This window comes from Benincasa hispida, chromosome 1 (genome assembly GCF_027475165.1).
Source record: "Benincasa hispida cultivar pf3 chromosome 1, pf3_genome.v1.1, whole genome shotgun sequence".
Taxonomy (NCBI): Eukaryota; Viridiplantae; Streptophyta; class Magnoliopsida; order Cucurbitales; family Cucurbitaceae; genus Benincasa; species Benincasa hispida.
The window spans coordinates 86099901-86117507 of NC_143478.1; the positions used below are offsets into that span (position 1 = coordinate 86099901).

Sequence of the window (17607 nt, forward strand, 5' to 3'; positions counted from 1 at the left end):
TTTGTCTTTTGGAAGGTAGGGATGCAACTTTGTACAGTTTTACTTTAGGTGGCATAAGTTTTGACCTTTTGACAATGACAAATTTTTATATTTTTAGTGGAAAGTAAAACTAGTGGGAAGAAATGCAAACATGGGCAAGTATATAATAACCAGATTCCACCATAAGGTTCACCAGAGGATGAGTCCAGGCCAAAAGGCATAATCAGTAGAAATGAAGAGAAAACAAAATACGACATTAGTAATTAATACCTTGATTAAGTTTTGAAATTGCAACGAATGACCAGGAAGGAGTAGAAATTTTCTCTCCTTAAGGTTCATGAAATGCGTTTATGGTAATGTGGATCCTCGGACAATCTCATAAATAGCGGCTCCCAAGGAAAAAATATCAACTTTGTCAAGATAATCATATCTTTCATTCAGAATTTCTTGAGGCATATAGCGTGCATCACCCTCCTCAATCGGTAAGCTCTTATCAAGAAGGGTAATACACCCAAAATCTCTAAGTTTAAATACATCATCTTTGACATAAATATTGTCAGGTTTCACGTCTAAATGAGCTACTCCTTTCTCGTGCACAAAGAGCAATGGCTTTGCAATCTGTTTGTAGTTTCATTGTCAGCAGAGAAGCCATGAATTTCAAGAGTTTACCAGTTTTAGAACTTAAAATTTGGAATGGATAAAGCTTACATATTAAATATTTTAAGGCTACATAAGAATTGGAATGTATAAAGATAAAACAATAGTACATAACTTATAACATTCCGGATCATTATTTTTCAGAAGAGGCATTTCTTATTCAAATTAACGTATTGAATGAACTGCAGAAATAAAAAATTTACTCTTTCAAGTAACAAATTAAAATTAAGCTTTCATTAATGTCATCGTATGTTAAAAAAAGAAACATTTTTGGAATGACATGTCATATGCAGAGAATGTAATGTTTCACAACTCAAAATGGAACTAAACTTCACCTGATACAAGGCTCTCAGTGCATCTACCTCAGAGAATGGGTGAGAATACCTGCCAATTGATAAACTACAATCACAGAGCTCCATTTGAATACAGAGTTGTTCATTTTCAAACCATGAAGAGTAGTATCCAATAATGTTTTCATGAGATCCTACACGTTCAAAAGAGGATAACAATCAAGAAAAAAAAATGCACCAGAGAAGAAAAAGAGAACAATGACAACAGATAAATATAATAACTGGAAAACCATATCTAGATAAATTTACTAACCTAAAGCTGTCAAAGCTTGAACTTCCATCAAAGCTCTCCTCCTACAAAGGGAAGGAAAAGCTTCAATTACACATTTGCTAGTGTTTAGAGGTTAAACATATACAGACACGCACCAAAAGAAGTAACCTTTCTATGTCTTGATTCAACGGTCTTGTGCTTTGTTTGACAGCATATAAGCAGCCATCAATACCTTGAAGACACGGCTAAAATTTCCAGTCCCTATTTGCTGAAAATAGACTGAAGTTATTGCAAAATTTGATAGCCTGAATTGAATATTAATAGAAAAAATCCCAATCTCTATCAGCAGAAGCTTGCAGACACTAACTAGATGTTTCTAGATACCTTTATCTCATAAAAATCAGTGTGATATCTTGAAAGACCATCTCTACTAAACAGCGCAGGAAAAAATCCTACACAAAATTGAAAAATACAAAACTAATTCATTTCCCAGAAAAATCTATCATACTGCAAAAGACGATTTCAAAAAAATGTTTTTTTTTTAAAGGAAACAAGACCTTTCATTGATATAACAAAAAGAATCTAATGCTCAAACTTATAAGAAACGATATTAAAGGAAAATACAACAATGGATAAAACAGAGAAGAAAAGATTTCAAAAAAATGTTTTATTACTTTTGGTGTCATTAAGAACTAAGTGAACTGTACCTACACATTTTGTTCTTTGGTTACCAAATGGGTCTACACCTACATCTGAAGCAGCTTTCAAGTATGGGTTCTTCATGCAAGGAGGAGGCATAACTAGCGTAGAGCAACTTCAGATTGAGAAACATAGTTTTGTTTCTTTGGCATTGCCATTGTCTCTTTCTCCTTATCCACATCATCTGATCCAAACATGTCATTTCCAAGTTCCACAACTTGTTCACAACTAGATAAACTCGGACTCAGAGGATGTACTAAAACACTTTCTGTGCCAAAATGAATATTAAATGAAGAAAACTATTACATTACATTGTTCGAACAACTTAAATCACTAATTTCATAAACGAATACAAGGCTGTCAGATTTTGAAGCCCCAAAAATATTTCAGATCAATGTCCCCATATTGATCAATGACTCCGACACTAATTCTCATTAGTTACAAGTGATTAACCATTTACCATTATTGATTTGGAAAGTTCAGCTTAACATGATTACAATTAAGCGTATATCATTTGCACATGATCATCTGATTTCTTATATCAATCCCACTCAATACAGTTAATTAACTGAGATAAAAGTTCAAGATCGTCAACTTACCATGTATTTTGTCAACTTACCATATATTTTTCTCCTAGTTTTAACAGTATTAATCTTCTCTGGAAACAAAATGCTTGAACCGGAGGAACAGTAGAAGCTTTTAGGGCCTCACCTGAAGAGCAAAGACACTAGTAGGCCTCCAAAAGTTTGTCAGAATAAATACTCTCAGTGATACTCCCGACGTGATGTTGGTTTATTTGTTCGTCAATGGAAAACATGTTTAGAATGGTTTCCTTCTCTAACCAGATTGCTAAGCCAGAACTATATTGTGGTAACAGTAGTAACTGGATTTTTCTCTCCGCAAGAGCAAATTGAAACAAAGATTTCAACCAGTAATGGAAGATATCAGAGCGAACCTTTGAAATTAAATGGCCAAAAATCAAGATAACAGCAAATCATGATCCATGACATGCCGCATGTCTCCCAGCCTTATACCTGTCCTTATAAGTTGAAGATAAATTAGCATGAGCTTCAACCATAGTAGGCCGAATATTGGAGTTTAGGACAAGAAGAGGCATAAGAAAAGAAGAAATGGGGAAGGAGTTCTAGAGCCATAATATTGAAATAATCCTATGTTTAAAGCCAAGAGATTGAGCAAAAAAATCAAACCAGAAACAAGCTACAAACAAACTCACCATGTTGCCGAAAAGAAGAACCACGACATTGACTTGAGCACAGAATAGGCAATTTGTAGTTGGATAAAGGGATTGAAAAAGAGATGCGTAGCTTCGAACTAACCGAGAGGTTGAGATTAGACTTCAGAGAGAGAGAGAGACAAAGAGGTGCTCCTCACTCCTCAATCATGCCCGTCTTTAAGACTCCCTTCAATGGCTACTCCGTCAGGTTTAGCCCCTTCTACAAACCCGCATCGCCGTTGCCACCACTCAAAATTTTGGAATCCTTGGCAATGGTCGCCTTCACGTCCTCGATCTCAATCCCGCCGGTCCCATATCCGAGCACATCGCCTTTGACACCGCCGATGGAATCTACAACATCTCTTGGTCCGAATCTCACGACTCCCTTCTCGTTGCCGCCATCGCCGATGGCCCTGTCAAGCTTTATAACCTCGCTCTTCCCCCCACATCTAATCCCATTCGTTCCTTCCACGAACATACTCGCGAAGTTCACTCTGACTACAACCTCGTTCATTCAACTTCTTTTTTACTTCCTCCTGGGACGATACCACCAAGCTCTGGACCCTAGACCACCCCACTAGTGTCAAAACATTCAAAGAGCATGCCTATTACGACAATGTCTTTGCTTCCGCCTCTGGCGATTGCACCGTTCGCATTTGGGATGTGCGAGAATCAGGCTCCACCATGGAGAGACCCACGACTAGGAGAGACCCAAACATGATGGAGACTGACGGATGGACGACGGACAACCACAGACGAATGACAGACACCCTGATTCGCACGACCAAGGAGAGATAAGGTTTGGGTAAGAGAGAAATGAAAGGGTTTAGGTAGGAGAGATAGGCGCAAGAGTTGAAAAATGAAAGGGATTTTTTTAATAAAGTAAGAAAAAAAATAAATTAGACCTTTAATGTCGGTTTAAAACCGACATTATACATCCGATTTCACTTTTTCCAACCGACATTAAAGCCCAAAATTCTTGTAGTGTTAATTAAAATTTTTTAATTACAACAATAAACTAATCTAAGTATAATTTTGAGAGATTTTCAAAAATAGAAAAATAAGAGAAATTATTTAAACAAAATAGCAAAATTTTAATTTTTTTTTAAATAGAGGCTAATAGAAGTCTGTTAGTGATAGAAACCGATAGAAGTCTAATCGATAGATGTTGATAAAACTCTATTAGTATTTATCCATGTTTTTTTTTTTTACTATTTCTATAAATAGTTTGATATTTTTTCATTAAAAATTTCCCAATAATTTAACTAGAATAAATATATGATATTGATTAAAAAATCAAATATTTAAATCTACCGATCCATGGTTGGAAATAGAAAAAAAAGAATAAGCCAAATCCAATGAAGTTCAACAACGAAACATACAAATCCATCTTAATGTAAAAAATGAACAAAAACATTAAACAAAGTTCCCTTTTGAAAATATCAATTTTCCCTAACTTTATCCAACCATTGTGTGTTTTGTGTTGTAAACTTGTAATGAGAAATAAGGAAAAGTGACATTTTCTTAAATAATTTTTTTTAAAAAAAAAATGTGGATTTTTTTTTCTTTTTCCTTTCTAAATAATGAGATTGTAAAATATGAGGTTCCAAGTATCAGGAACACCGGCAAGACACCAATGACTACAATCCAATCCGATTCTGCCACCTAAGCCGTAGTTGGAGGGATGCCCATCTTTTCTCAGCAATGATAGCTCCGTCACGTCCAGTAGTTGAACCGGCTTTTTTATTTTGCTTAGTGCCGCCTTTAGCACCGCCACGGCCGGCGGCAACCCGCCTGGATAGACAGAGCCAGCCACCGGTTCTTTTTGCCCCGCACAGCTCTTTGCTCTTGGTTCTCCCCACAAAGTTCCACTGCCATATTATATCATTATCCATCTCAGTTTTTAAATATATATATATATATATTGCCCTGTTTTGATATTAGGCTAACTCTATATCTAATTTCAGAGACAAATCTTTTTAGCAGAGTTCTATTCTATATTCAATATAATTTGAGAAAACATACCATATAGATGTGTTAGCAACTCAGAAATTTTTGGTTTGAATCTAGACCTATATTGTCCTAAAAAAAAATTAACTACCTTATACAAATTTAGTGATAAAAAAAATTAAAATTTTAATGAAGACGATTTTCAAGATTAGTGATACGGTAGATTTTTAAGGTTAGTGCATTAGCAAGCTAGCGGTTAGTTTTATTATTTGCTTATGAATACTTGTATTGTATCAACTCCAATGAATGTAAAACTTAATTGAAGCGTTTGATCTTTCGTGCAATATTTCTTTCCTTACGACTTTCGTTCTCTTCATTTTATTATTTTTTGTTATAGAATAACTACTAATGCAGTGTTTAGAATCTCATGATTCAATTCATAATAGATTTCAAATAAATTTCATTGTTTGGTACTTCAGGAAATATAAAGATTTTAAAATTCAAAGTAACTTCAAATCTTGTTTTACTTAAAAAAACTTCCATGACTAAAATGCTTGAATTTTGGAGGATTTCATAGGACTTGAAAGTAAGTTAATTAAAAGTCTATATTGATAAATTTTTAACTTTCTTTTCTTTTTTGGTTACTATCCTGACATAAAATTTTAAATACATTCATTTCAAATCTTTCTCGTTTCAAATAAAATATTTAATTTAAAATTATTTCTTAGATTTCAAATCACAGAATTTAAAATCATTTAAAGTCCAAACAAATGGCAAGAGTTTCCATTTATATATATAGTGTTTTTATTTATTTTTAAGAAAATTCATCGACTCTACTTGTTAGTAACATTTCAAACAAAATATATTGTAATTTCTTAAAAGGAAAAGAAAAGGCCTAAATAAAAGGAAAAAGTCTTGTTAGGTCGGCTTGAACCTATTATTACGCAAGCTTCAATTATTGTTTTTTTAAAGAAAAAAAAATCAATTATTGTTAAATTATGCAAAATAATTTAAATTCATTATGCTATCCATCTAAATAAAGGAAGATTTTGATCAACATCATTATTTATATTTAATACCTTTTTCAAAGATAAAATAAAATAAGCTAAGAAAAAGGATTAAAAGAAAAAACTTACTTGTAATGGGATGGAGAAATTCCTTGGAAAAAGACTTTAGATTTTTGAGGATCAATGTTGAGATCAACCCATCTTCCCCAAGTTGTGACAGCCTTCTCAAAAGCTACCATTCTATCCATATCTTTCAACACTTCTTTCCCTATTTGAATATAATCCCAACTGAAAATAATAATAATAATTATTTTTTTAAAATATATATATATAAATTTAGTCTCGACACTTTACTTAATTATAAAAATATCTAATAAATTCATAAATTTTCAATTCTGTGTCTAATATATTTTTAAAAAAATTAAAACTTGCTTAAGTCTCGAAGGTTTCATTTGATAACAATTTTTATTTTAGTTTCGATTTTTTAAAATTGTATTGTTTTCTCACCCTTTCTTAAGATGGTTATACATTTCATAAAAAAAGTTTGAACTCTTAAATAAATAAATATGAAATAAAAACAACATTTCAAAAACTATATATTTATTTTTTGAATTTTCAAAACTTGGTTTGTATTTAAAAAAAAAAAACTTTTAGAAATAGATATATAACAAAATAAATAAACTCACAACTGTTTACAAGCTTTAAGTCTAAGAAATAAAAAAGGAAAAATTTAAGGTCTCGTTTGACAATAATTTTGTATTTAGTTTTCTAATTTTGAAATTTGTACTTGTTTTTTTTCTAAATTTTATCCATAATTCTCAAAAATCTAATATATATATATTTATTTATTTATTTATTTGAATTCTTAATCAAATTTTTTTTAAAAAAAACAAGTTTTTATAAACTATTTTTGTTTTTAATTTCCAAAATTTTAGCTTTGTTTTTTAAAAATTGGTCGAAAATGGATAACAAAACAAACCAAAAATTGTAGGTAGAAATAGTGTGTATGAACTTAATTTTCATAAATCAAATAATTACCATAGACCTATTATTAGGCTTCCAGTTGAAATATTAGTATAATTTTGTACCAAATAAATTTATGAATTAAAAAAAATGATTGAATATGAAAAGACATTTTCATATACAAATTTTAAGTTTAATATGTATATGTATGTATGTAGAAGGACCCTATTATACTTTGAAAATTTAATTTTTGTTTTGACAAACGATATTGTTGAAAACATTTCAATCAAATTACATTGACAAGGAGAAGAAATCATTGTAAAGTCAAAGCAAGATATGGTAAACAAAATCATTTAGCTCCGTTTAGTAATCATTTTATTTTAAAAAATTAAGTCTGTGGACATGATTTCCACTTCCAAATTTCTTCCTTTGTTATCTACTTTTCATCGATGGTTTAAAAAATCAAGCTAAATTTTGAGAACTAAAAAATATAGCTTTCAAAAAAGTGTTTTTGAAATTTGGAGTTTGGTTAAGAATTCAACCATTGTACTTAAAAAAGATATAAAAATGTGGATGATATTGATTTAATTTTCAATAACAAAATAAAAAATCAAATAATTACTAAATAGCATCCTAAAAAAAATGGGGAACGGTACTTACGGTTGAGAAGGTCCCCTGCGGTTCCACCAATGCCAAGTATTGAAAATGAGAAAGTGAATGGATTCCCATAGCTTAGCTGATCCTCCATTAATGGAATCCAACTTCAACACTCTCCCAATCTCTTCCTTTACAACATCTACTAGAAATACATTTCTCTCTAACATCACTTTCACTTCATATTCCTATAACCAAATCATTATTTTTCTTTTAATTTTATTCGTTATTTTCTTTTGAGGACTAAATAAGGTTTGAAATGTTATTGATATATAAATTTGTACCGTAAAAGAGAATATGGAAACATCTCCGACTCTTGTCAGGATGTAAGGTGTATTTGGTACAGCAGAGTGAATCATGCATGTCAAAGATTGCCATTGATTTCTACTAAGTGAGTCTCCAACGAAGAGTATATTTTTTCCTCTAAATTTTTCTAAGAAAAATTTTCCATCAAACCTAAAAGTAGGAATAATATAATTAGATAATTTTGTTATAAACATATAAATACTAATCTACTTATAGAAACAATAATAAATAAATATATTAAAGCCGTTTCAACGTGGAGTTTTTAAAGAATGAGAAGGTAACCAAAGTACATGTGGGAAAACAAGTTTAATTCTTAAAAATAAAATAATTTAAAAGGAATACGTAAAAAGGATATATAAGGAATAATGTAAAATAGACAGGGGTAAAAAAGGAAGCAAATGGCAAACATTTTTTCCGATCTCACCCTCCCCGTAGATCGCGAAAAGTGAAAACATACCCCACGTGAAAGGAATCTTTGTTATTATTTCATTTCTTAATTTAAACTATAATTTAAAAATAAGAAAAATAAGTTTTAGGTTTAGTTTTTATTTACTTCTAATCTTTTAATTTTTTGATTTAGTTCCAATTTAGTCTTTAAATTTTAAAATGTTATAATTTTATTTTTAACATTCAAATTTTATTTCAATTTAATACCTATGTTTCAAGATTTATACTGTTAACATTGATTATTCATTAAATACTTAATTTTTGTCAATAATATTAATTTATACTAATGATTAAAAAATATTAAAAGGATTATAATTAATTACATCTCATTATTTTTCTATCACTTTTAAAATTAAATTTAAAATTTTTATTTTAGAATTACTTTTAATTAACTAATAGAAATTGACGTCAATGATTGAAAGTGAATATTAATGAAAAATTGAGGTTAAAAACGTACAATCTTAAAATCTAGGGACCAAATTGAAACAAAACTCAAATATAAAGGGTAAAATTATAACAATTTGAGACTTACAGATTAAATTAAAATAAACTCAAAATTTAAAACCAAATGTGTTGAAATCTAAAGACAAATAGAAACTAGGTTTACCAAAAAAAAAAAAAGTTTTTCCTAAAAATAATAACTGATTGGACTTTAATAATTGATTCAATATTAAATGCTTTTTTATAAAAAAAATCCACCGAATTTAGTTGGAAAGTTTTTCATTTTTTTTCCCTTTTTAATTAAATTTAGGGGTAGATTCAAGTTTTTGGAGGTACACATTTTATACTAGCAGAGATACTTTGGTTAATAGAAAAGGTCGATAGATTAAAATAAAACACCATGTCACGTACACATTAAAAAAATGTAAGTATAAGTTTGTGTTTTGTTCGATGAGGTTTCGTCGGTGAAGGTTGTTTCGTATGGATTTTGTATACCTATTTGTCTCCTATCTGTGTTGAGGCTAGGGTTATTATTGAGGGGTTGGAATTGGATCTAACTTGTTAGGATGAAGTGGATCATATGACAACTTTTTTCTTTTTTATGAGATGTTAATCGATATTGTTAAACTATTCGTTACATTATTCTTCAAAAGTTATTCATTTTATGGATGAAGTTATTAAGTTTCAGTTCGTACACTACAATCAAAATTAGACAGCTAAATCATAAATAACCGTTCTTTTTATTAAGACCATATGAAATACATAAAATGGAAAAATATTATGTGTAACTTTTTTACTAATCTTTTTGGCAAAATTTGACTTTAACATCAATATATTGTGAATTTTCAATTAGCTACTTCCATAAGAAAATAAAGATCTAAAGTTTGTTAAATTTTATCAACTAAAAATGTTGATTCGTCATCATTAGATTATTTGATTTTATTTTTGGTTTAAACATATTTAGATATATAAATACATTAATCAAATGCTACATGATACATGAAATTCTAACTTATCCATTACAAAATTCAATCACTTGTTAATAAATTATTAAAATGAGTATTGCGTAATCAAGGACAACTATCTCCACATTAATACGATATTTTTCATTTTAAGTATAAATTATCATGATTTTACTTTTGGTTTCACTCTAAAATCTCTCGCATCAATAAAGATATTTGTCCTCATTTATATATCTATGACTCATTCCTTTTATCTAATAAATGTAAAAGGATAGTTTTGATTACCAATATATTGCCAATAAAAAAAATCACTTATTAAAAAAAATCATAGTGACATGTAAATGGGTTAATAAAAGAATACATTGAAAATAAAAAGTGAATGATGTTTAGAAATAAAATTTAGGCAAACAAACCCCAAAAGTTCTTTTTTGTAATTCAACAAATTTAGACAAAAAGTGAAAAAGTTAAAAACAACACCCTTTTTTGGGCGAGAGATTTATTTTAATTTTACCAAAAAAATAAAATAAATAGAGAAAAATGGGAAATGAAGAAACGATTGGATTACCGGTGAGTACAGAGTTACCTGGTTAAATCGCAATCGAGAGGCTGCCACCTGTACTTTGTGTAACCCAAATCTGGACGGCCATTTTTGACACAGCTGAACTCGTGCTCGACAAATGGGCAACTCGCCGCCGTGTACAGCGGGTAAGTCTCATCAACAACCCAACTTCCGGCGAAGAAATTGCACTCCTCCGTCGCATCGGCCGCTGTAGAACCTCCAGAAACGGAAGAGATAAGTAAAAGAAGGATTATCCCACTCCGAAAAACCATTTTGGTTTGTTCTTTTTGTCTGTGACTGAGTTGTGGGGGATAAAATGGGGGCAATGTGGGGGAAATAAATTGGCCAATGAAGAGGAGAGAGAGAAGGGTAGTTTGGTAATTTGCGTTGAGGGGTAATTTTGGAAACTCACATTCACAGTTGTCGTCTTGTTGTAAACGCCAAAGGGAAGCGTTTTGGTTTCTGCTGACGTTTATGGAACTTCCTGCTGGCTGCCTCTTACCTTCCATTCCAATTCCAAGACTTTGAACTTCTTTCCATATAAAGCTTGAATTCCAGAGTAACTAATATTTTGGTTTTATTTGGTAACTGAAAATAGATTTGGCTTTTTTTCTTTTAATAAATCGATTTTATGTAATTTATTTACATGTTGGATGTTTGAGACATATTAGGTTTATACTCTATTTTTTGTTAAAGAAAATGCCACATCAGCAACCAAGGAGGGGTCAAGAAGACACATCAACTGAAGGTTGTCATGTCATTGTGGAGAGTCATGAAGAATTATTCCCTTCAGTGCTCCAAATTTCTATTAGGATTGGTGATAACAAACAAATATTCTTTCCTCATGTATTGAACCATGTGTCCTCATTTCATTAGTTGTTTAGTATATAATTTTTTAATTCTTTGAATCCCTAAAATAGGGAACAGTGTATAAATCGGGCATGCTGCCCTTTTTCAATGATATACAGAATACGAAGAGACAAATCTAATATCACTCTGTCTATCGCTTAGTAAATTTGACTTCATCGTGTACAACGATCAGCTAAATGATTCAATACATCATTCATCGTTTAACGCCTAGAGTCCATTGCGAACAACGAAAGGGTAGACGACAGCCTCCATTGTGTAGCACCAGCGTCCTATCGTTTAGTACGACAAAGGTAAACGATAAGGTAAACAATACTACTATCGCTTAGTCTCTGCGGTTCCATCGCTCAGTACAACAAGGTGGACGATAAGGTAAACAATACTACTATTGCTTAGTCTCTACGACTCCATCGCTCAGTATAACAAGGTGGACGATAAGGTAAGCGATACCACTATCGCTTAGTTTCCAAGGCTCCATCGCTTAGTACGACAAGGTAGACAATAAGGTAAGCGATACCTCTATCTCTTAATCTCAAAGGCTCCATCGCTTAGTACGATAAGATAAACGATAAGGTTTGTCTTACATCGTTTAACCGCGTGACTCAATCGTACACAATGAAGAGGTAAACGATACTATTTCCATCCCTTTATATTTTCTAACTTGGTATCAAAGCTACCATGGCAAACACCACTATCACAGGACTCAACATGACCACTGAATCGTCGAAGTTTAACACACTTCCTCTTAATCAACTGTTGAATCAGATAACCAGCATCAAGTTGGAGAGCAGTAATTTTATGTTGTGGAAGACATTAGCTCTTCCTATCCTAAAAGGATATAGACTTGAAGGTCATTTGTCCGAAACAAAGGTACCTCCTCCTATGTTCATTGTGTCGACTTCATCAGCAGCTGAACCTGGAGAAGCAGACTCTCAAGCCTCAGAAGGAGCTTCGAGCTCCACCTGTGTGAAGTCCCTGAACCCACAGTTTGAAGCTTGGGTTACAGCAGATCAACTTCTATTAGGGTGGTTATACAACTCAAGGACTCCTGAAGTTGCTGTACAATTGATGGGGTACGAGAGCGCAAAGAGTCTATGGGATGCCATACACTCATTGTTTGGAGTTTAGTCGAGGGTAGAAGAAGACTATCTTCACCAAGTTTTCCAACAGACACACAAAGGTAATAAGTCAATGTTTGAATATTTGAAACTTATGAAGCTTCACTCTGATAATCTGGCTCAGGCTGGGAGCCTAGTATCTACAAGTAACCTAGTGTCTCAAGTACTACTTGGACTGGATGAGGAGTACAATCCAATGGTTGTCGTTATTCAAAGCAAGCCAGAGATATCCTTGTTGGATATGCAATCTGAACTACTGTCATTCGAGAAGAGGTTGGAACATCAGAATACTTCAAAAGCCACTACAGCGTTTGTTCACAATGCCTTTACCAATGTTGCTTACAATCGGGACAACTCTTCATACAAGGCCCCTGGACAAAGCAACACACAAGGAGGTAACAAACAATAATTTAACGAATCCCGAGGAAACAACAACAGTGGAGGAAACAAAGGAAGAGGTTGAGGTAGAGGAAATAGGCCTACATGTTAGGTTTGTTCCAAGTATGGACATACTGCAGATGTGTGCTACCAGAGGTACAATCGAGAGTTTGTCCCAAATTAAAACAGTGGTAAAGGAAACACTTAGACTCAGAGTTAAGGCAACCATGGGGCAAATCCCTTAGCATTTGTCACCTCACTGAACCTGAATCTGTTTCTTCAAACCGAATCAGCAGGGGACTTTAATTGGTATGCAGATAGTGGAGCAACCAATCATGTGACAACAGATCCCAACAATATAGCAAACCCCTCTGAGTACACAGGTAACGAACAATTTATAGTAGGAATGAACAACAGTTAGATATATCTTCAATAGGAAATACATGTTTAAGTTTCTCTAGTTGCAATCTAAATTTGAAAAACATATTGTGTGTACCAAATATTGCGAAGAATCTAGTTAGCATCAAAACTAGTTCAAGATAATGATGTTTCTGTTGAGTTTTATAATGATTGTTATGTTGTTAAGGACAAATGTTAGGGACAAGTACTGGTGAAAGGAACTTTTAAAGACGGACTATATCAGCTAAATGAAGAAGAGGTGATTCTAGTTGATGTAAACATAAAAAAGACAAGCTGTTTTCTCAACCCAATGAACAAAAATAACAATTTTATAACCTTTGTTCTATCCAAAAATGGAGCAAACTTAGTAGAATCTATAGGGTTGTGGCATAGGAGACTAGTCATCCTTCTCTTTGAATTTTGGAGAATATATTGAAAACTTGTAATCTTCCTACTAAGCTGAATGAAGAGATTAAGTTTTGTAAACCTTGCTGTCTTGGTAAAGCCCATTCCCTACCCTTCCCTAATTTTTTGACTCGTGCACAATAAAAATTTAATTTAATACACTCAGATGTATGGGGTTCAGCCTCTACAAACTCCATTGAAGGATATAGATATTACGTATCGTTTATTGATGATTATAACAGATATCTCTAGGTCTATCCCCTTAAACAGAAGTCTGATACATTACAGACCTTTAAACATTTCCTCCAAGTTGTTTAAACACAATTTAAAACAAACATAAAAGCATTGTAGTCAAATAATGGTGGTGAATATATCAAATTGCATCAGTTATATAGTTCACAAGGCATTGCCTCTCGATTTTCTTGTCCCTATACATCTCCACAAAATGGAAGAGCTGAAGGAAACATAGACACCTAGTAGAGATGGGGCTGACTTTGCTAGCACAAGCATCAATGCCTTTTCAGTTTTGGTGGGATGTGTTTTTTAATGCCTATCATCTAATAAATGGTCTTCCCACGCCGGTACTAAAGAACCAGTCACCTATACAACTGATGTATGGTAAACTACTTGATGTCACAGAACTAAGAGTGTTTGGTTGCGCCTGTTTTCCATGTCTTCGAGCATACCAGCCGAACAAGTTTCAGTTTCACTCTGATAAATATTTTTACTTGGGTCCAAGCATGTTTCACAAAGGACATCGATGTCTCAACAAAGATGGTAAAGTATTCATCTTCAGGAATGTTATCTTTAATGGATCTGATTTTCATTCTCTTATGGCTTTCAGGTACTTGGTCCCTCAACAGACAAAAATACAGTGAATAGTGGCCCTCAAGTCCTCTATCCCAACATAACTCCACTATTGCAAAGTGCCTCCATTCACTCATCACAGTCTGTCTCAAACCCTTATAACAGTCTCTCACCATCAAATACCTCCATACCAAATGTAAATCCAGCCTCTTCCACCTCCCCTATACCTACTGAACCTATCTCCTTTCCTCAAACATCAGATGCCTTGCCTAGCAACTGTCCAGAACATACAGCCACCCAAACTCCCATGGCCAGCCCTTCCAATCAGTCACCTAGCAGCACCCTTTCGCATACCTCACATACAACCCTTATTCCTAACACCTCTCATCCATTGCAGCCTACTCATCCAATGATTACGAGAGGCAAAGCTGGAATTTTTAAACCAAAAGCTTGGCTAAGCACTACTCAACGTGACTGGTCCTTGACTGAACCAACGTGGGTGTCTGATGCACTTGCTACACCCCAGTGGAAGCAAGTTATAGACACTAAATTTCAAGCACTCATCAACAACCAGACTTGGCAGTTAGTTCTTCCATTGCCATCCTTCAATGTGTTGGGCAACAAATGGATTTTCAGACTAAAGAAAAATCCAGATGGGTCAATACAGGGATACAAAGCACGTCTAATAGCCAAAGGGTTTCATCAACATTCTGGAATTGATTTCTTTGAAACGTTTAGCCCGATGGTCAAAGCAACAACAATCATAGTTGTCTTAAGCATTACTGTCTCCAAAGGATGGGTCCTTCATCAACTTGACTTCAACAATGCTTTTCTAAATGGCAAACTAACAGAAGAGTTGACATGCATCAGCCATCCGGGTATGTCAACTCTAAGTTCCCTAATCATGTATGCAAATTGAACAAGGCTATATATGGACTGAAACAAGTCCCTTGGGATTGAAATGATCTACTCACCAATACTCTAATTAGCTGGGGATTCACCAACTCGAAGGCAGATATATCGTTGTTTATACTTAACTCAAAAGTTTCAACTATATTGCTCCTTGTCTATGTGGATGATGTCATAATTACAGGAAACAACAACCACTTGATCTCTCGATTAGTGGCTACTTTGGATAACATGTTTACTCTCAAAGATCTGGGAAAACTGAATTACTTCTTAGGTATCCAAGTTCAATATCTGAAGCATGGGTTTATATTGAATCAGTTGAAATATGTTGATGATATGTTACAAATGATTGGCCTTTCAGATCTGAAATCTACAGCCTCACCAAACAACCTAGGCAAACATCTATCTATCAATGATGGAGTTCCTCTCACTGACCCATTTCTGTATAGAAGCACAATCGGAGCACTCTAGTACCTAACCAACACCCGTCCGGACATCACTTACATGGTGAATCACCTCAGTCAATTCCTCAAAGCTCCCACAGATTCTCACTGGCAAGCAACAAAAAGAATTCTTCGATACATTAGTGGAACCAAGAACTATGGTCTACTATTTCAACCTAGTCGTTCCCTTGAAGAATCAGCTTATTCAGATGTAGATTAGGCAGCAAACATTGATGATAGAAAGTCAGTAGCTGCATACTGTGTATTTGTTGGTGGAAATCTTGTCTCCTGGTCCTCAAAGAAGTAAACAACAGTAGCTCGATCAAGTACTGAGTCAGAGTATGGAGCCCTTGCCTACATGGCCTTAGAAATTGTTTGGCTTCAACAACTACTAAGTGAAATCCAGCAGCCCCATTCAGCCAAACCAATAATTTGGTATGACAATGTGAGTATAGGGGCCTTAGCCAACAACCCGGTTTTCCATGCTTGGACCAAACACGTTGAAATCGATGTTCACTTTTTCAGAGATCTAGTTTTCAAAGGGAAACTTGAAATCCGGTATGTTTCTTCATTGGATCGGCTAGTTGACTGTCTCACAAAATCATTGACACACTCTCAATTCTTCAACTTAAGGTCCAAACTTGGGATAGTTGAACTCCCCACAAGTTTGAGGGGGGATGTTAGAGAAAATGCCACATCAGCAACCAAGGAAGAGTCAAGAAGACACGTCAGCTGAAGGTTGCCATGTCACTGTGGAGAGTCATGAAGAATTATTCCCTTTAGTGCTTCAAATATCTGTTAGGATTGGTGATAACAAACAAATATTCTTTTCTCATGTATTGGACCATGTGTTTTCATTTCATTAGTTGTTTTAGTGTATAATTTTTTAATTGTTTGAATCCCTAAAATAGGGAACAATGTAAAAATCGGATATGCTGCCCCTTTCCAATGATATACAGAATATGAAAAGACGAAGCTAATATCACTATGTCTATTGCTTAGTAAATTTGACTTCATCGTGTACAACGATCAGCTAAATGATTGAACACATCATTCATCGTTTAGCACCTAGAGTCCATCATGTACAACGAAAGGATAGATGATAACCTCCATTGTGTAGCGCCAGAGTCCTATCGTTTAGTACGACAAAGGTAAACGATACTATTATCGCTTAGTCTCCGCAGCTCCATCGATCAGTACGACAAGGTAGACGATAAGGTAAGCGATATCACCATCGCTTAGTCTCCGAGGCTCCATCGTTTAGTAAGACAAGGTAGCCGATAAGGTAAGCGATATCACTATCGCTTAGTTTCCGAGGCTCCATCGCTTAGTACGACAAGGTAGGCGATAAGGTAAGTGATACCTCTATCACGGTCTCCAAAGCTCCATCACTTAGTACGATAAGGTAAACGATAAGGTTTGTCTTACATCGTTTAACTGCATGACTCGATCATACACAACGAAGAGGTAAACGATACTATTTCCATCCCTTTATATTTTCTAACTTTTTCATCCTTCCACTTTAAAAATATATCTCTTTTAGCCTGCTATATTTTCATTTGTAAATAATAATCAATTAAAATAATGTTGGATTCTAGTACATCTGAATTTTGAAGTAAGTTTTAATTATGTTCTTAAACGTTAAATTTTAGAATTTTCTTTCCGATATATCATTGAACTATAAAAAGAAAGGTCTCATAAACGAAAAAAGTTTTAATATCCTTTACAAAACCGCAACTATAGATCAATTTCTAATAGGGATATTGAGGGAGTCAACGATGGAATTTCTTTTTCCATTCCCGTCACTGCCTCCTATTTCATTCATGAAATTCTTTGTTAATTAATGGGATTCTCCCATGAAG

At 33.6% G+C, this 17607-nt stretch overlaps 1 protein-coding gene and 2 pseudogenes across 2 annotated transcripts; 1 reads left to right on the forward strand and 2 right to left on the reverse strand.

Moving 5' to 3' along the window:
• Positions 1 to 327: 327 nt before the first annotated feature.
• Positions 328 to 1995, reverse strand: LOC150038795 (wee1-like protein kinase; annotated as a pseudogene).
• On the forward strand, positions 1371 to 4228 carry LOC150038796 (peroxisomal targeting signal type 2 receptor pseudogene; annotated as a pseudogene).
• A 253-nt stretch (positions 4229 to 4481) lies between these two features.
• On the reverse strand, positions 4482 to 10943 carry LOC120073454 (protein trichome birefringence-like 41). Of its 2 annotated transcripts, XM_039026305.2 has the most exons (5): positions 10444 to 10741; positions 7989 to 8160; positions 7711 to 7892; positions 6217 to 6375; positions 4496 to 5001 (listed from the first exon to the last, which is right to left on the reverse strand). In XM_039026305.2, the coding sequence occupies exons 1-5, from the start codon at positions 10689 to 10691 to the stop codon at positions 4707 to 4709; spliced, it is 1056 nt and encodes a 351-aa protein (XP_038882233.2). In that variant the 5' UTR covers positions 10692 to 10741; the 3' UTR covers positions 4496 to 4706. The 2 variants fall into 2 exon arrangements, with proteins under 2 accessions (XP_090167549.1, XP_038882233.2); XM_090311423.1 differs by lacking the exons at positions 7711 to 7892; positions 7989 to 8160 and having other exon boundaries at positions 4482 to 5001; positions 10444 to 10943.
• Between the last annotated feature and the right edge of the window lie 6664 nt (positions 10944 to 17607).

What these genes read in the sequence shown, in the direction of transcription:
- LOC120073454 (XM_039026305.2), bottom strand. Translation starts at nt 10,691, where the DNA reads ATGGTTTTTCGGAGTGGGATAATCCTTCTTTTACTTATCTCTTCCGTT. An exon ending in CTCGATTGCGATTTAACCAG is followed by an intron (nt 8,161 to 10,443) that starts GTAACTCTGTAC and finishes TCCTACTTTTAG; the next exon opens with GTTTGATGGAAAATTTTTCT. An exon ending in CGCAGGGGACCTTCTCAACC is followed by an intron (nt 6,376 to 7,710) that starts GTAAGTACCGTT and finishes TATTATTTTCAG; the next exon opens with TTGGGATTATATTCAAATAG.